We start from the raw sequence: 18,323 nt of genomic DNA, 5'->3' as shown, positions 1-18,323 counted from the left end.
ATTTTTTAAAACATGGTGCCCCTACATGAACACAATATTATATGTTTAACTGGGGATACTTGCCCTGGTTGTCACTATCATTTTAATATAGGAGTGATAATTATTATTACAATGTACATTATTGTCACAATGGTACGTGAGTGATAGTAACATGATAATAGCAGTGTTTACCCTGTGTATATGTATTGTTTATTTTTCAATTGTTATTGCTACTTTTCTGTCTATGTCTTTGTTCTCTATGTTAATTCTGAAAAGAATCACCAAATTTGGAGATACATGGATTTTACTGGAGAGGAAGTTTATGAAAAATTCTGAAAAGTAACTAATATACCTGAATAAACAATTGCTGATGAATTAAAGTTGTCAGACAGATGCAGTGGAGTAAAAAAGTAGTGTTTGCCTCTGAGATGAGCTTACATATTTATAAGGTTCACAAAATGAGTCACATGCTTTATCAAAGAAAAAATAAATTTATTTTTATGTTTTGTTTGTATCTTACATTGAGAATAATCATCTGCATTACAATGAGACAGCTGTTCCACAGATATTGCACTGCTGTGATTCATTAAGGAGTCCTACAGCTCTAAGGGCCTCAGCAGAGCTGCAGCTTCCTGATCTGTGGAAGGGATGTCAGATAGGTGCTGGAGAAATGGCCGTCCATGGATGCAGGTATGACTTCCCTCACCAAACTGCTGCTCCATCCGGTGAAGGGTTTCCTCCACATCTTCCCTGGATAAATTTGAAGGCAACTGACGGGCAAGTCGCACCGCTTCACCCTGAGAGGGAAAAATCAGATTTATATTTAATTTAACAAAACAAACAAAAATCTACAGAATGCCATGCTTTAATTTCAATTCCTAGCATCTCTCACTTGTAGGTAGTTTGTGACTTTAAGTGGCCGGCACTCTTGCACGGTCCTAGCTTTTCTGTGAAGAACTGCAGTCAGGATCTCCCTGAGGTCCTCCACACCGAGGAAAGGCACGCAGTCTGCCATTGCTGTCACTTCCAGATGTCTCTCGGCTGACGGGAGGCCTGGCCAAAACAAGCAGAAAACAAGGATTAATATACTCCAGACGCTACTACTATCTCCAGGAAAGAATAATAAATAAATATTGTGGTTTACGGCTGGACTCATGACCAAGTCAAACAAGCGAAGGGCCAAATGGAGTGTTAAATGACTAATAGAAGCCCCAGCAGACTGGAAGGAAGTTGTCTTGTAGGGTGGAAGAATGATAGCTTCTCATTTCATGAGGAAATACTGCAAATCATGCACAATTTATATTTCTGATGAACCTGGAGAAGTAGAGACAGTTATAAAATTTCTTAAAAATGTATGTGGTGGTTGTGTTACCTGTGCAAGACTGCAAAGTCCAGTACATTTATAAAATATAACAAATGTCCTTATTGTAATAAAATCATATTCTTTTTTACATTTTATAATAGTATCTGCCGAATCACATTATACACAAGAAAATAAACAACTCACATTTTAAAATAATCCTAACGAAAGCAGAAGATATTCAGCAGAGATTGTGCAATGAAAACATCTTATATACGCCGCTACCTTCAGTCGCACGCACACCCACCGAGGCTGGCAGTGCCAAATGAAAATTCCTGGAATTTCTTAAAGGGCAACCATTCTCATCACCTGCACACTGGGGTACAAACCCACTGTGAGACCACTCTGTCGGGCAGAGAGCCAATGTCAACTGAGGTGAACTATTCCAGCAACAAAAACAACCAACACTCACAGGACACTGAATACTTTGAAAGCGAACGGAGGAATAATGTCACAATGATGATGAAGAAGCTGGCAGAAAAAAAAAAGTTTAATTGTGGGAGTCATTTTTACATTATGTTTATTTTACATTATGTTGACTTTATTTTTTTATGGTAAAACCACGAGCAAGTTAAACTACACTGATATATACTGTAATTGTCAATCTGTCAGTCTAGACTTATCAATATTAGCTATATATAACCACAGTCTCTTTGATCTCCCTAAAAGAAAATACACTTTATGAGAAAAGGTCATTTTTTTATACACAAAACACATTTTTGGATAAATTATTTGTATATCTTTAGTTTGCAGGAACCAAATTATTGGTTAATATGATTAATGTGTTAATTGTCAAATATGGGCTTATTTCAAAGATAACTTTACTTCTTGTACGTGTGTGAATAAAGGTGCTGTGTTCATTTACATATACTGTATTATTAAGTTGTCATAACATGTTGAAGTTATTATTAAACTTTTCATGATCCATCATGAAAGAAAAAACAATATATATTATATATATATAATATAGATATATTCTAATATATCAGTTCTCTTATGATTTACAGCTTCTCTATTTTATCATTCATTGTTTTTCATGACAAATTTGTTGAAGGAAGGAGAATATTTTGTCTTATCCACAACTAATCCGATACAAAGAAACTCCATCAGAAATAATTGCCTGTAATCCAGTTACTCGGGACTGTAAGTTTGACATTTCTGGTGAACTATGACATTAATGATGGCAAATGGCACCAACATTCGTTAAATAAAACTAAACAATCCATGAGACCTTTAAACAGCGTGACTCACAAAATAAGAAAGCTTCTTTTCTGATTGATTGGGTGTGTTGTAGACTTCTGTTGTAGTATTGTTCCTAACTGTTAGTAGTATTTTGTGATCAGGTTCAGAAGGAAAGTGCCAAATGGTTGGCAAATTTCATATATATATATATATATATATATATATATATAGATATAATCATATTAGACTGCCTCGTACAACAATGTTACGAAATCTTATTGACAATGTACCTGGAGTGAGTTGGATTTTAAACCCATTTGCCACAAGCCTGGGATCAGAGAAGAAGGCCCCTCCGTTTAGCTCAGGTCTTTGTTTCTCCATGTTGCACAAAGCCTCAGTATATTCAGCTCCCCCTAGACTTCTATAAAAGAGAGACAAGGAGGACGTTTAACATACAACAGTAGTGTATTTTCAGACATTACATAAGCATATGTATGTAAAGAAATTGGATGAGTGTGCAGTTTTCCACAAGGAAAACAACTGTCAGGGTTCACATTCTGCTGGTGAGAAGTGAGTGATACGTTACCCATCTGTTAACTGTATAGGGTTCTGCAGACTCACTGCTGGAAGTATATTATTCTCTAGAAGTCTCTTAAACAGCAAGGCTTCCTCCACTCGAAATGGGTTTAACAACATGAGCCTCTGACCACATAAAATGACCCAGGCGCTCTGAGAGGCCAGCCGGTTTACAAGACGGAGGCCCCGTGGCACTGCGCTGCTCTGGGATGAAAGGCGCTGAAGCTGCAGCCGAAGGGCAGCCACGCTGCAGGGGAGGGGCTGCGTGGGCTTCGGTGCAGGGCTCCTACTCTTCTTTTGGGGCTGTGCAGAGAAGAGCTCGTTCAGCAGCTTCTGGTTGGACAGCGGGGCCTTGCGTTTCTGGCCCTGTGCGTGGCCCCTTGGCGTGCTTATGCTCGTCTCTCTGGGGCCTTCAGCAGAGGCCAACTTGGTCCTTTGGTCGTGGTGTTCCAGGTGTTTTTTTGCCTTCTCCTCATACCTGCAGAGTTCAACCAAGTCTTTTAGACTTATAACAACAGTGATAATGCTCTGTTATCTGTTCCATCAAGTTGCCATCCCAGCATGCACTGATTTGGTGATTTGTAGGACAAGAAGGCTAAATTAAAGGGGCACTCCAACAGTTTCACACCTGAAGTTCAGTTTACTCGTCACGTTGATCGGTAAAGTTGATCCAATACCACATCATTTATTTTATATATATATATATATTTAACCCAGGATAGTGAAGTCATGACCCCCCCTCCTCTGACTCTGACAAAGGGTTCAATCTCAGCCAAGCCAACACGTACCGGATCGGTACTATCTTGTTAACACTATATCTAAAATGCGACGCCACAGCTTTTGGGCATGATGCCACTAGTTTTATTTTATTTGGCGGCAGCACTTTTACAGCACTTGTTTCCACCCAGAAGGGATGCGTGGTATGTATTCAAGATCTTCTTACACTTCTACACTCATAGTAGCCACTGAAAACTGTGAAACAACAGTATTATGTAACCTGTTGATAACTTCCATGTATGTTTTATTTCTTCTGTGTAGCACAGCTGCTAAGCTGCCATCTGTTGTTGTCTACTAAAAACACATAACGGTGTGATCTAAAATAAGAATTAAGATACTGAGCGCCACCTTATTCCCACTGTACATGCAGAGAACATGTTGAGAGTTTGATATATATATAGGGTGCTTTCCTCAGCAAAACAGTTATTTGCCGACTCATGTTTCCATAGATCTTCATGTGTTAAGCATTAGGGCTTACACTTCAGCACCCCATTATTCAAATAACCTGCTTCGTGAACTTGTGTAAGTGCAATTCCTAGAAGTGGTGTGCCACTTAACAGTGGCAGTGAAAGGAGCCAAGTCCTTGCCACATCTTATTTCATGTTTAAGACAGGCAGGATTCTAAACAGATGTCTTTTTCCATACACTCTTCCATACCTTATATAAGGCCCTGAGTACTGCTGATACACATTTTCCAACTTTGCAATTACTTTAAATTGGTATGCAGTAATCTAACATAATTGGGTTGAAGTGCCTTCAGCGCAGTATAATGGTGTTATTCCATGCTACTACCGGAGTAGCTCAGTGGAAGGAGATCAGTAGGTAGCACAGTTTGTACTTTCTATTACTGACGTGTCCATGTGCATCTGGATCATTTTAGAAGTTACTAATGACTGTGTGACAAGATAATTGGATTTGATACAATGAAACTGACCGAAAAAGTTAAGAGTTTCTCGTGGCCTGAGCATTGTGCTGTGGTACCTGAAGTTAGCACCATTTTATAAATGTTTTCTGCTCATCAGATATTAGACTTGAGTCAAAAGTAAATACACATCTTGAATGTGGCGAGTGATGCTCTATTTTTTTTTTCAATTGTTTGTTTGTTTTTCAAATGGCTGTCTTACATTCATTAATGTAAATCCTTTGACTCTGAGGGAACAGGGGTCACAACACAAACACTCATTACCTCCATGTGTTCTGCGCCAAGTCTGTTCTTGACTAGCCAACTATGTGTCACTGCTCATGCCACTTGTGGAGTAAGTGTAGGTGAGATTTTAAATGGACAAAGAGACTTGTGTGAACAGACAGAAACATTTAGAAAATAAATTCATGTTCGGATTTCTAATTAAAAATTAAAGGGAAGTATTGAGTTCATATTGGGTAATGTCTCTTAAATCTTGTCCTAGTGTCACTATAAATGCCAATGTTTAGGGACTGTTGGAAGTATTGGAAATAAGAGATCTCAGTGGGGTTTAATGTTGAATAAGTGTCAAGTGAGACGTGAGTTCTGTGGATAGATGGCATACTTTTTTTAAATACAGGACATTTCGCCATTAGTGATACCTGTTGTACTGCGGGAAAAGTAATCAACCCAAGTCCCTATTAGACACAGTTGTCTGGAAATTAGAAACACAGCTCATATCAACAAAATTTCCAGACTAGGCTTTTTTCACATGCGAATGACAGGTCAGACTTTCCCCCCTCTCTCTGCCTTGCAAATAACAAGAAATGGAAACAACTGCTTGGAAAGGTGAAGGTCTGGAAACTCACTTCTTACGGTCTTCCTCCCTCAGATTTTTCCACCTCTCGTGAACGGTGACGCTGATATCCTGCAGGCTGGCTGTGGGTTTCTCCCTGAGGACCTCCGCTCTGACCTCCTTCTCGAACAGGGCGGCAGGAGACAGCGGTGCCCTCATGGCGCGGTTGCTGATCAGGTCGAAGGCCGTCAGAGCGGCCCTCTTCTCCGTTATGGCGTTGAACATCTTTTTGTTTGAGCTGCTCGGACTCTTGATCTCAACTGAGTCAGACTGGTTGCTCTTTGAGGGTTGATGGATTTTGACGGGCTGCAGGGGTTCTCGTGATACGGGGTCGGTCAACGCTGTCCCGCGGCTCCAGTCCTCCGCTGATAACTGGTCTGGGTTTGTGTCTGCACCTGACACGGCATTGTCCTCGAGTCTCTCAGGAGACTTGCTTGCTGAACTTGTTTCTGCTGTCTGAGTGCAGCTCTGATCATCATAGAGAGAAAAGTTACACTCAAGGCCGCCTGGGATCTGGTTGACAATCCAGTCCTCTGCTATAGAGGATGAAGAGCTGTTGTTTGAGGTCGGGTCTAGTAATGCACCGGTGCTTATTGCTGTGTCACCATGTTTCTGTGCCTCTTTGAGGAAGTTACCATTGTAGTTGGTGAGACTGTCATCCCTCTCTAGACTTTGTTCTTTTTCCGGTGGTGAAGCATCAGTCTGCAAAGGACTAGACGTGGGACGAGACGAGGGAGATGTCTCATGGCCAAGCTCCTTCTCAGCTGGAGGGTCACCACTAGCTCGATAGCCATAGAGGGACACCAGAAATGCTTCTACTGCGGTCAGCACAGCCTCCTAAATTTCAGACAGAGCGCAGATTGTAAAAAAAAAAAAAACCTCTTACGCAGAATTTAATTTTCGCTCACATCTGGAAGGCTAGGGTTTTGGTTTATTCCTCCAATGTAGAGCATGGCTGAACATACACTACATATTCAACTGATTGTGACAATAACAACAATTTCATAGCTACCTTGTCATGAAGAAGAATCTGTGTCTTGTCCGGCGTCAGATTGACGTCGACTGAAGAGGGTGAAACTGTAACTTTAAGCATGAGGATGGGATAGCGGTTTCGGGATGGCTCATCCGGATACTGAGCAGTGTAGTGTTGACGCAACAACTGATGATCAATCCCACAAACCACCCAGGATAAAGTTTGCATGTAAACATGAAATAATAGAACGTTAATAGTTATTATTATTCATTGTATAAACTCTGATGTATTCAGTTATTCAAACTGACCTTACCTTCAAAATGTCTTTGTGGTGGACCGGCCGGTTGTTGACAAATATAAAGGTTTTGTCCGGGTTAGATGAGCTTGTAGAAGAGAAATCTGCACCAGGCTTTGGGAAAAAGCCCTCTAAAACAATCTGAATAAAATAAAAAATAATGATAATATTAATCATCCAACACAAGATAAGCACAAAGTAGGTGTCATACATTAACTTGCCGGAAAAAATACCATCAGAAAAATATCCCACTACACAACAATGGTTGTACTAAAGAGAAGAATTTGGCTGGGAGGCTTCTGAAACGAGACATTCATGCTTTTGCAAACATTTTTAAATTGACATGGTCAGCAGCTGGCTGGCGCAGGGGCGTAACAGTGTAACGACTAGCTTTGAAACATGGACATTACATAAACGCTACCATCATTACATTTTAAATTAGGATGGCACAGTTGATGCATTCCACTGACAGCACAGCTGCACAGCTGGGAAGGAAGCCATTAATTCTGCTTGTGCACAAGCAAACAAGCACCGGTCACAGCATACCGTGCATACACTGCCACAGCATAATGAGGAGTAAAGTTTACTCCACTCTTTTCATTAACTGCTCTACATTTTTGTCTAAATATCAAACTTCTTTTCACTGTAAAGTTGCAAACAATCATGAAAGACTTTGTTCAAAGAGTTCTCAACATGCAGGCTCCACTGTGAACATGCCCAACCAGCCAGTGTTATTAAATTGTGCATCATACATGATGACCTTTCCCCTAGAATCACGCCAGAGGCAGTTCTCATGAGCTAAAATTGATGACTCAACATATTGCACTTCATTATGAATGTGAGCTTGTAAGAAATTATGGAAAGCTATTAATGTTCTACAGATTGCAAGCGGAATAGCTATGCTTTTTTTCCACATGGCCTAGGGCTCATTATTAGCAGCAACGCACGCCAATGAAGTTAATAAATGAACTGCTGTTTCAGGTAGGGGCACATATGCTTCTCTCTATTTCTGCTCATTAGGGTCACTTTATGAGAGCACGAATGGCACCTCTGGCCCCAAAGGGCCGCAGCTATTTGTAGTCATGCTGCCAAAAACGAGTGTCACATTTTGTTCTGCAGAGGAATAGCTCGTACAACGCTCCCCGAGCGAGGCCCCGGTGAAATTGTCAACCTGGTTCCCTTGATCACTAAGCTTTGGTCTTGGGGACAAAGAGGAGAAAAGTTCTCTTTCATTGCTACAGGGAGTCAGAGGAAAAGGTGAAAGGTCGTTCTCATAACTGGGCACCAAAGTGCAGCAGCAAAATAACAACAACAAAGAGAAAAATGAGAGAGAAACGGGGTGAAAAGGGCTGCTCCATATCTGTCGGACTAGATTAGTTGGGAGCCTTGCAGCAGGTAAGAGCCACATGACACCTACCGTGACCAAGCAGAAAGTTACCGCTCGACAGTAATTCAATTACGATCAGCACAGCAAAGCTTAGCTAACAAAAAAAGCACTCACTCTTCATCAGGAAAGAACTCAAGAGAAAAGGGCAAGAGAGTAGTTGGCCAGCCACCAACTGACCACATTTGCTGGCTTCAGACCAGCCGTTCATGATGAGGTTATTAGCTCACGGTCGAGTATAACGTGCATGCTCTCATTTGCTCTGCAAAAAGTATCCATCTTAACTAGGCATTTAATGTAATATTGACAGTTCAAATTAGACTGTTATTTATTCTAAGTTATTCCAAACTTGCTTCTGAGTTCTTTCCTTTTCTATTATTACGTTTTTAGCACTAGCGTCATACAACAAACATTCCTGAAACAAGAACAGTTTTTACTATTATTTCAACCACACGTCACAAGATTTGATTTGATTTTTGCCTAAAAACAAGAGACTAAATGCCATTTTAAGACACACTTGTTGATGGACAATGAGCTTTATTATGAGGGCAAGTATGTGTCTTATGAAGCTGCCATAATGGCTCCACAATGAAGGGCAAAGGGGCATGGGAGCCACAGTATGAGAGCAAAGAGTGCAAGGTGTGTGCACGAGGTGGGAGGGTAGGCGCATAGCGTGGCTGTGCCAGCTCAGCCGTGCTATGTGCCTCTGACGCTCATCCATCAAAGAGCAATGCAATCCATGCAGTCGCTTCACATTCATCACTTGTTACAATGTTCAAAGGTGACTTTGGCAAGCTGAGCAATGATCCATGTGAAACAATAAAAAGAACGGTTGACCATGAAACCAGAAACCTATAAACGTGAGCCCTACATACTGTGATATTATACAACGTAGCTGGTTCATACAGCGTCATACAGAGTCATATTCAAGCACTTTTAAGGTACTTAAAGCGAACTTGAAGCCTTTATCATCAATGTGAATGTCTTGAATTTCCTTCGGGATAAATAAAGTACCTATCTATCTATCTATCTATCTATCTATCTATCTATCTATCTATCTATCTAATGAAACTGCAAAAAATAAAGTTTACAGAATTCAACATATCACTTTGTTTATTTTACCATGTGTTCATATTAGCTCTGATTGTCTGTTTTCCAGAGTAAGGGATCAACAGATGACTTTGGGCTATGAATGATAAGTGAACACACCAGGAGACAACATACACATAAAAACGATGAGATTGTTTCATTTCAACTATTAAAAGATTTTTGGTTTACATGAGTGATTGTGGAGATAAAACACAGAAGATTTTGTTGAAAATCAAGCTTTTTTCAAGGAGTTTACTCCAATTCAAGCATATTACTAACCTCGAAAACATTTAAAATTAAGCATTTTCTAAACCTTCAAGGCTTTGTACGAACCCTGTGAAAATGTTACATGATTTATTCACTAAAGCATAGACATGCATTTGTGCCAGCGGTAATTAATGGGTATTAAAACCTGAAGAAAACTGCGACAAACAAACAGAGGTGTCTAAAAGTCATGATTTTATAGAATTGCTCCATTTCTCTCTCATCTCTGCATTTTTCCCCTTAACTAACCTCTGGTTGCTCTTGGTGATGGAGGCAAGGGAGCAGGTTGGCAACGGCACTGAGCCCCAGCGTAGCAATGAGGGCACTTCTGTGATCGGCCACCTTGGCCTTCTGCCAAACCACCACCTGCAACAATATGACACCAGTCAACTTCCATGAGTCCACATCAGGCAAATCACACTGCATAAACACCTGTCAAGATAGCAACTGGGCCACGAAGGCGCCAATGTATCTGGAGTTCATACATTTTGTTTCCGTCAAGAGATTCAGACAGAGAGAGTTTTAATGTTCAAAACAGCTATAATTGTCTATGTCAAACTATAGGGCAGAGAACATAAAAGATACAGAAGAGTAGTTGGTGTGAAAATAAAAAATAACAGTAAAAAACGCTCTCTTAAATCAACAAGAACTGTAATGCTAAAGGCATTATTTCAAGTTCAAGCCTAGGATGCTACATGCAACAACTACGTATATAATATATTGCTGTGAAAGTAGTCTGAAAATAATATTAAATCTGAGCAACTCTGCATTTACAACACTGGCTATTAGTTTTTATTATGTTTTTGTCAACAAATTATGGTACATTTAAAGGACATTTAGCAACTTAAATCATGCTTATTTTCCTCATAATTAATTTAAATCATTTTTAGGATTATGTCAGATCAGAAAATATTTTGACACCTGCTTGTAGTTTGTGTCCACCAGTGAATATATATCTCCCGGGTGTTGATTTCTAAAAGCATGCACTCCGTTGCAGGGCATGTCTCAGCTATTAAATACGTAATTTGGAACATGTAAACGGATCACTCCTGTAAACAGTTCTTGAAGAAGCTGTGAAACACGACACAGGGCGAATAGCAGAGTTGGAGATAAAGGATAGGGGCAACTGAGTGCTGATTGTACAAAATGGGTTCACTACCCTCCCCTGACAACCTCAATTTCTATGAAAGTTATATGGTGGTCGTGTGGCCCCTCCGTGACCCACACCACCTATACACTCCTGTGTACAAACTGGCTGCAGCCTGAAACTGAATCTGGGGTTAAGTCCGCAGCTGTGTTCAGCAACTTACTCAGGCGTCATAATCAGCCAAATCAGAGTTCACAGTCAGCCATATTTGTGTTTGGGGCACCTGACAGTTAGCTGTGGTGGGAAAGGGCATAAGGGATGGAAATGTCTAATTGCTAAATAATTCCACTGCTGATTAATCTAATGTTATGTAATGGAACAATCCAAAATAACTGGCTTTTTTTTTTTTTTTATTGTGCACACCAGAAGTACGCAACCCTGTACAGCCCAGGGGACAGGTGATAAAATGTAAGAAAACTGGTCTAAAACCACAATTATTGTTATACTGAGTGTTTTATTCATACCAAAAACATGCAACCTCAATATAACTGTGAAGATAATTAATTGATTTTTAAGTAGATAAATGATGGGGAATCTTTTTTTAAAGTTGAGTCCATAAAATTGGACATTGTGGAATATGATGCATTGCTTTGGTATGTGTGTTGGTTATATTTAGTTGAGCTTCTATTGTCAAATACCTCACCCAACAATAAAGCAGTTATTTGACTGTTTCCATTTGCTAATGGGCATTAACACTCCTCGAGAGCAGTTTACGCATGTCCTTGCAGACGCTCTAAATGCAAACTGTCAAAACTGTTAAAAGAGTCACATTTTTTAACGATGGAAGGGAAAATAGTGACTATAATTACTAATAATTACCACTAATTATTTATTTGTGGAGTGAAGGTGACGGGTTGTAATGATACACAAGCATGACTGCAGACACGTGAAAGTGCTCTGCCACAAGTCAGACAATATATTTGTTTGTAGACAATATATTTTAGATTTAGTGTAATCTACTGTACACACTCTTTTTTTTCCCCTTCATTTTTCTAAAAGATGCTCGCTGAATCACAGTGTTTTCTTCACAGTATTTGTGTTTTTCCTCCAAATAGAGCTCTGTGTCCTTCTTTCTGCCAGACATTCACAGCTTACAGTGTTACTGCAGCAGGTACGCAGCCCTCTCCATCCCTTTACATTTATATAATATCATTACATGTTGATACACACTTCAATGTCACTGCAGCAATTAGCCCCCTTTATACATTATCCTAGAGGTTAACATACTTTATCCTTAAGTGCCCATAATAAATACTAGTGCAGAAATAATAAGTGGATTGATAAATCAGTCGATTTCTAACAACAATTTACAATTAATTAAGTCTTTAATCACATAAAAGTGCTAAACATTCTCTACTTCCAGCTTCTCCACTGTGAGGATTTGCTGCTTTCCTCCGTTTTATATCATCGTTACTTTAATATTTGGGTTTTGGAATATGAGTCGGACGGCTGTTTGTAGATGTCAGGTTGGGCTCTGGGACACAGGGATGGGGAACGATGACTAGAAACAATAATCAACAGACTGGACTAATCAGAAATGAAAGTAATTGTTAGTTGCAGCCATGAGAGTAAGAGTGTTGAAATCTTTAAAAGTGAATTCAAAACCTACCTCTTCAGCCTGACTATGAACTAAGAATGGTTGAGGAGACATTATTTACCTTATTTTATTCACTTATTTTATTTTATCAATTGTATTTGTTTTTATTTAGTTTTTTCTTCTTAAATCAGTTTTATCTAGTTTCTACTATAGCTTTTATTAAACACCACATATTTCCATTACTGTTAAATCATTTATTTTGTATTTATTGTTATGTTATTTTTAGGTTTGTATTGTATTTTTAAATGATCTTATCTAGTTTTTATTACTCTCTATTACAGTTCACACTCATTAAAATAAATGTTAAATTATAACTGTGTTCAGGTAAGGTTGTATGTCAGAGTTTAAAAGCTACATCAAATGTTTTTTAATTAGATTAAAAGTCTGATGAATGCCCACCTTCACAATTAGCTATTTTTAGTTCTGTGCATCCAAAAGCAACTCCATTAAAGTGACTAATGTGTGGATTTAAAGCTATTTCTTTCTTAAACACATGCACACTAATTAAAACAGTCCTCCAACTTCTGATTTATCCTCAGTAGCTACAGATACATTCTGTTGTATGCATGTGACATGTTTTTTAAAAAAAGTTAATGGACAGATTCACTAACCTGCACAGAAGCCTCCTTCTATCAGGTCAGTCAGTCTGTCCTTGCTTGGCTCGATAAAAGATTTAGTCTGTGTGTTTCTAAAAGTGCTTCTGCAAGCCAAAATGAATATTTTCCATCACACGTAACGATTTCATAACTCACTGAGTCACATTAGCACTGACAACAAAACAACAGGAGGCTGGAGACAATTACTGTCTTCAAGGAGGTGTTTGATTAATTATTTATCTGACAACCTCCTGAATATCCTTCTGTAACTTTCTGTTTAAGGCCTTTCTTATGTTTGACAGAAAATACTCTCTACTGTCAAACAAGGCTGTGCACACTTCATAGCCGTAAACTCAGGAGACGATACACTTTTACAATATTTCACAATATTAAATTAGTGAATTTAAACAGGTAAACTGGATGGATTAGTATGGCAGAGTGGGATTATCTAGACCTTCTGTATGTTTCCCTCCTTCCATTTGTCTTGTTGTTATTAATGTTTTTTCATTACTGATTGAATGGCTCCGTATAAGTGTTAAACTGAGTTGTATGTTCAGTAAAATTTTAAAACAAAAAAAGCAGTGCATTAAATGTCCAAATGTCTTGTTGTTTGTTATGCAACACTAATCTCTCTATGCAGACTATTTCATCTATATTTCATTTTCCTCCTCGTACTTGTCGTTGTCTTTATACATTATTCTGCTCTTGGAGGCAATTCTTTTAGAGAAAGTGCTATTAAAATAACATGTATTATTAGTAGTCACAGCAGTACCTCCTGATGTAGTAGGAGTAGTATTAAAATGTTGAGGACCAATAAATTCAAGTGTTCACTTTTCCCTTCTAAGATCTAAATCAAGTTCCTATGTGTGTATCCACTACTCTTACATAGTATGTAATCGTGCATGAGATCTCAGTGCTTTTGTTCATGTCAAATATTGTCAATTAGGGCTGCCACACATATAACACTATTCCACAGTTACATGGCATTTCAACAAAAGCTGAAGGTGATTTTGAGTCAGTGATGTAGGGACAGTCATTTGAAGGCTAATGAGGACACCTAGTGGCTGCTGTGTGCGGAGGATTTCATACTGCATGAGCTGGGATTTAAGTCACTTTCAATGGCTGTACCATTAAAACCTCAATGTTTTCCCACGAGTTCGGATCAGTTATAGGGAGGGTAAAAGTCATCAGGATTGTTTTTCTTTACCAAGTTAAATCTAAAAAGAGAAGAGGAGTTACTGACCTTATTGTGAATGAGCGTGAGCCTCAGGTCAGGTTTTATAATTGCGTAGGCCATCAGCAGGTCCTGCACTTTCTTTAGTTCCTCCTTGCACTTCTTGATAGAGGAATAGTACTGACGTCTCACTGGAAGATTCTTGAAAAGTTTCAGCACGCTCACTGTTGTGCCTGTCAAACACAAGGAGCAAAAGTGTTTGATGTAAAATGTACAAGGACTCAGGAAGACTAATAAACTAAAGGCTAAAGAGTACTAAAGAACAACAATGGTGGAAATATAGCACACATGAACATAGCAGCAGACAATATAGGTAATTTATACTGAAAAACAAGAGCAAAAAAGATAAAACAAACAAAGAGACAATCATGTAAACAGATGAGGAGCAAGGTAAGAGACATTAAAAAAGGGCAGAGATACAAATTAAAACCATTTTCTAGCCCCTCTATTCATTTTTTCCATAGATTTAAAGTAGTTGGCAAAGTTACATCCTTTCCACCTACAAGTATGTATGTAGTATTTACCCCAAATAATCACGAGATTAACAGTATGTGAAATGTTTGCATCCAAGTTGTCCATAAAATAAACTCATCAAGAATTTTTACTAAATCCCTTTAAAGACATGTTATTATTAGTTTATGTTTCAGGCCCAATTCTCTTACTGCCTTTTGGGATGTGACTCATTAAGCATGCATTGCATCTCTTTTCCCCTCATGACTACATTTTTTCCATTGAGCATCATATGTCTTTCAACTGTTTTTCCATTATATTAATCAACAGTATAATCCAATCCTGGAATAAATTAGTAACTTCATGTTCATAGAGCAGGAGATAATGTGACTGCTGGTGGAGCCAAACATTATGTAATGATCCAAACATGGCAATACATTTCCAGGTCAGCAGTATAAAACCTATAAACAGAGAGCCTGTTTACACCTGGCATTAAATTACCACTTGTGATAAGATCTCACTCCCACTCTATATGCAAATAAACATGCACATCATTCCCGTTTGCAAAGACGAAATATGTTTTTAACTGGTAGCAACAGTAGTAGCCAACACACCGGGACAAACAGAAAAGGGTTTTTTTTACACAGAAAGAAATAACTTAATGTATAAAGTCTGCCGAATTTATTAAAAAGGCCCAAATAATTAAGAACATTCATCAAAGTTTATAACATTGCTCCTGTTTCCATAGAAACCGTGCTGCTTATCTCAGCAGGTAAGAGAGGCCACATCATTTGAATTAAATTTAACCAAACAGACAGCGTGTTTCTGTTGAGGAGGAGTAGGCCTTCAATGTGTCCCAGGATGCATTAGCGCTCACGCCACAATGCATCTTGGTAGTTGTTTACACTTGTATTTAGAGCTACCCACTTGTGATGTTAGTACCAAGTGTAAACAAGCTCAGAGTGTTTGCAATGTCTTCTTGGTGCCTTACCTTGACCTAAGTGAGACGGCTTCTGAGAAACAATCGCCCCCGTGGCGTTAAGCGTGTACTGGGTGCTGATGTCATCCTCCTCTGTCTTGGTGATGACAGCCACCTAAAGGCAAACAGCACAACAAGACATCAGGTTGCCAACTATCCCAGTATATATATATAAATCAAACATCCTTGCTATGTAAAATATAAAAAATGTATGTATGAGTCATTGTTTTCTTTTTCATGAGCTGTGTTATCAGTTCAGTGCACGTATACAACTTATAGATCCACTTTTATAGCTTATTAACCAACAGTTTATAAATACTTCTCACCTCGGCGACGGCGCAGACGGAGCCCAGTGCCTCTCCCCGGAAGCCGTACGTCTCCAGACGCTCCAGGTCCTCGTGGCAACAGATCTTGGAGGTGAAATGTCTCACGGCCATCACGGAAGCATCTTCGGCTCGGATTCCACAGCCGTTGTCACGCACCTCTATCCGGTCCAAACCGTAGTTCTCCTGCAATGTGACATTCAATTACATACTGTGGACAGGAGCTGGAATCTAAACTAGTACTGTGAGTTGTGAAAGTTTAAATAGTGATTAAAGCACAGTTTTACCTGCATAAAAAATATAGTTTTTCTCTATGAATATCTTTAGAGCAATGTGTTGTTCATTTTACTAACTGCGTTACCCAGTACAACAACTTCTGCACAACTTCTTGTTACACTCTCGGTCAGTTTCAGTAAATCACTTGAAGCTTTGTATCATTACAATGTGGGTGGTATATGCAAAAGAACAATGTTTACTCTCCCTCTGTGTTGCGTGCACCCACTGATCCCTGCTCATTTGCCTCTCTTGATCCGACTGTCTGTGGAGGTGGGCAAATGAGAAGGGATCAGTGGGTGCACGCAACACAGAGGGAAGCTGAACATTGTTTATTTGCATATACTACCCATATTGTAATGGTACAAAGCTGATAACATCAAAGTTTCCCTTTACCAATAGTTATAATGTCCTGAGACGCACAAAAATAAGTGTATGCACCTTTCTGACTAAAGCCAACTAATGTTATCCATATTATTTTTAGCTGTATTTAAATAAACAAAGCAACAGATTAGTCCACTTATCATTCATCGTCATAATCAATCATATCTCTCGGACGCTGTACCAGTTTAATGTCAATGCTTGAAGCCCCAGCGTCCAGGGAATTCTCCATCAGTTCTTTCACAACGTTCACCACAGACGTGATGACCTGGGAGCTGGACAGCAGCCGCACCGTATCTGGAGGCAGCTGCTTCATGATTTAAGATACCTGTTGAGGAAAAAGTCTGGTTTTCAATTATGGCTGCAGGATATGGTAAAAAAAAATATCATATTGCGATTACTTTGACAGATATGATTCGTGATTAGTGTGGGAATTAACATTTTAGATTTTTTTTCTGATAAAACTATTAAATTATTGACCTTTTTGGAGGTCTGTACCAAACAAATATGTTTTCTGGAAATCCCTAGAGCAAGATTAGTAGGCCAGAGCATCTCTTCAGCACCACAGTAGTTTCATTTTCTCACACATTTTACTTTTATCATATAAAACTGCAGCTTCTATTATTATAAATGTCTTTATTATTACATAAGTGTGTCCTCAACAGCTTGTACAGAGGTGAGCTACATTACAAATACAGTTCAATGTCCATCTGCATTAACCCATTTGCGTCCAAATACTATATTTCATATGATAAGGAAAAATGCCATAACATTTGTTCTGGTTGGTCTAACGTCTTGAAACATGGTACCAGCATACTTTGGCAAATTATCTTACAGCACAACTTTGAATTTTTTAGATAACATAAAAAAATCACACTTTTATTAATGGTCAAAGTCGTAACTCTTAAACCTCAGATCTTATCTTTTTTAGAAATAAGAGCTTCCAGTTAACATGACGCATACAAACCAGTGTTAAGATTGTAAATGCAGCCCATTAAAGATTATTGATTATCAATTCACAACTGCAGTTAGTAAGAATAATGGTGTATTGTCTCCATAATGCAACCTGATTAAACCCCCACCTGTTTAGGTTATAGTAGATTTGCAGCCAGGTGTCAGCTCTCAGGACACAGTTTATTCAGAAACAACTTCACATAATAGAGAAACCTCATGTCAAAGCGAACACCTGAATAAAATAGTAAAAAAAAAAAAAAGGTGTTTTACAGTAAGTTACATTTACAAATGGGAGCTAACGCGTTAGCAGTTAGCTCCCAATAAAACCCCTAATTCCGTGTAAATTTACGCGCCGACGTTACAAACTCTCATTAATCTGAATATTAATGTTAATAAATACTCCAATAAGGTAGTTAAATACTGACTTTAACGGGTCCTTTTTGACAGCGGCTCCCAGTTAATCGCTCATAAACAACAGACACGAGTCTCACGGCGGAAACGAGCGGATTCCCGCCCCCTTTGCTACGCGTTGATTGGCTGGAAGTGACGTGAGGGCGGGGTCAGGAATAAAGCGCGGGGAAAACATCCACCCTGAGTTTCACCTGACAGGCACAACCGTTTTAACATGCTAGTTTAAAAACCCAGGCGTTTTGCCATAATTGTTAAACACAATAAACTAAAACTAAACTTAAACCACATGTAACGTAAATCTTAATACAACCACCTGTCGCGTAGAGCTTTTTTGAAGGCGCT

General features: G+C 38.9%; 1 protein-coding gene across 3 annotated transcripts; it reads right to left on the bottom strand.

The window, feature by feature from the left end:
* Positions 1–450: 450 nt before the first annotated feature.
* On the bottom strand, positions 451–18,100 carry pms1 (PMS1 homolog 1, mismatch repair system component). Of its 3 annotated transcripts, XM_051403456.1 has the most exons (14): positions 17,996–18,093; positions 17,699–17,802; positions 16,801–16,944; positions 15,966–16,148; positions 15,652–15,754; positions 14,220–14,383; positions 9,886–10,002; positions 6,918–7,040; positions 6,644–6,790; positions 5,645–6,468; positions 3,108–3,575; positions 2,812–2,942; positions 872–1,032; positions 451–776 (listed from the first exon to the last, which is right to left on the bottom strand). In XM_051403456.1, exons 3-14 carry the CDS (start codon positions 16,930–16,932, stop codon positions 576–578), a joined length of 2,754 nt encoding a protein of 917 aa, XP_051259416.1. In that variant the 5' UTR covers positions 16,933–16,944; positions 17,699–17,802; positions 17,996–18,093; the 3' UTR covers positions 451–575. The 3 variants fall into 3 exon arrangements, with proteins under 3 accessions (XP_051259416.1, XP_051259417.1, XP_051259418.1); XM_051403457.1 differs by lacking the exon at positions 17,699–17,802 and having other exon boundaries at positions 17,996–18,100; XM_051403458.1 differs by lacking the exons at positions 17,699–17,802; positions 17,996–18,093 and adding an exon at positions 17,097–17,118.
* Between the last annotated feature and the right edge of the window lie 223 nt (positions 18,101–18,323).

The sequence above is a fragment of the Dicentrarchus labrax genome, unplaced genomic scaffold, assembly GCF_905237075.1.
Source record: "Dicentrarchus labrax unplaced genomic scaffold, dlabrax2021, whole genome shotgun sequence".
In the NCBI taxonomy this organism is placed as follows: Eukaryota; Metazoa; Chordata; class Actinopteri; family Moronidae; genus Dicentrarchus; species Dicentrarchus labrax.
This window is presented reverse-complemented; position numbering and strand designations above follow the sequence as displayed.

What these genes read in the sequence shown, in the direction of transcription:
- pms1 (XM_051403457.1), bottom strand. Translation starts at nt 16,932, where the DNA reads ATGAAGCAGCTGCCTCCAGATACGGTGCGGCTGCTGTCCAGCTCCCAG. An exon ending in CCTATACAGTTAACAGATGG is followed by an intron (nt 2,943 to 3,107) that starts GTAACGTATCAC and finishes TCTCTTTTATAG; the next exon opens with AAGTCTAGGGGGAGCTGAAT. An exon ending in TAAAATCCAACTCACTCCAG is followed by an intron (nt 1,033 to 2,811) that starts GTACATTGTCAA and finishes TGTTTTGGCCAG; the next exon opens with GCCTCCCGTCAGCCGAGAGA.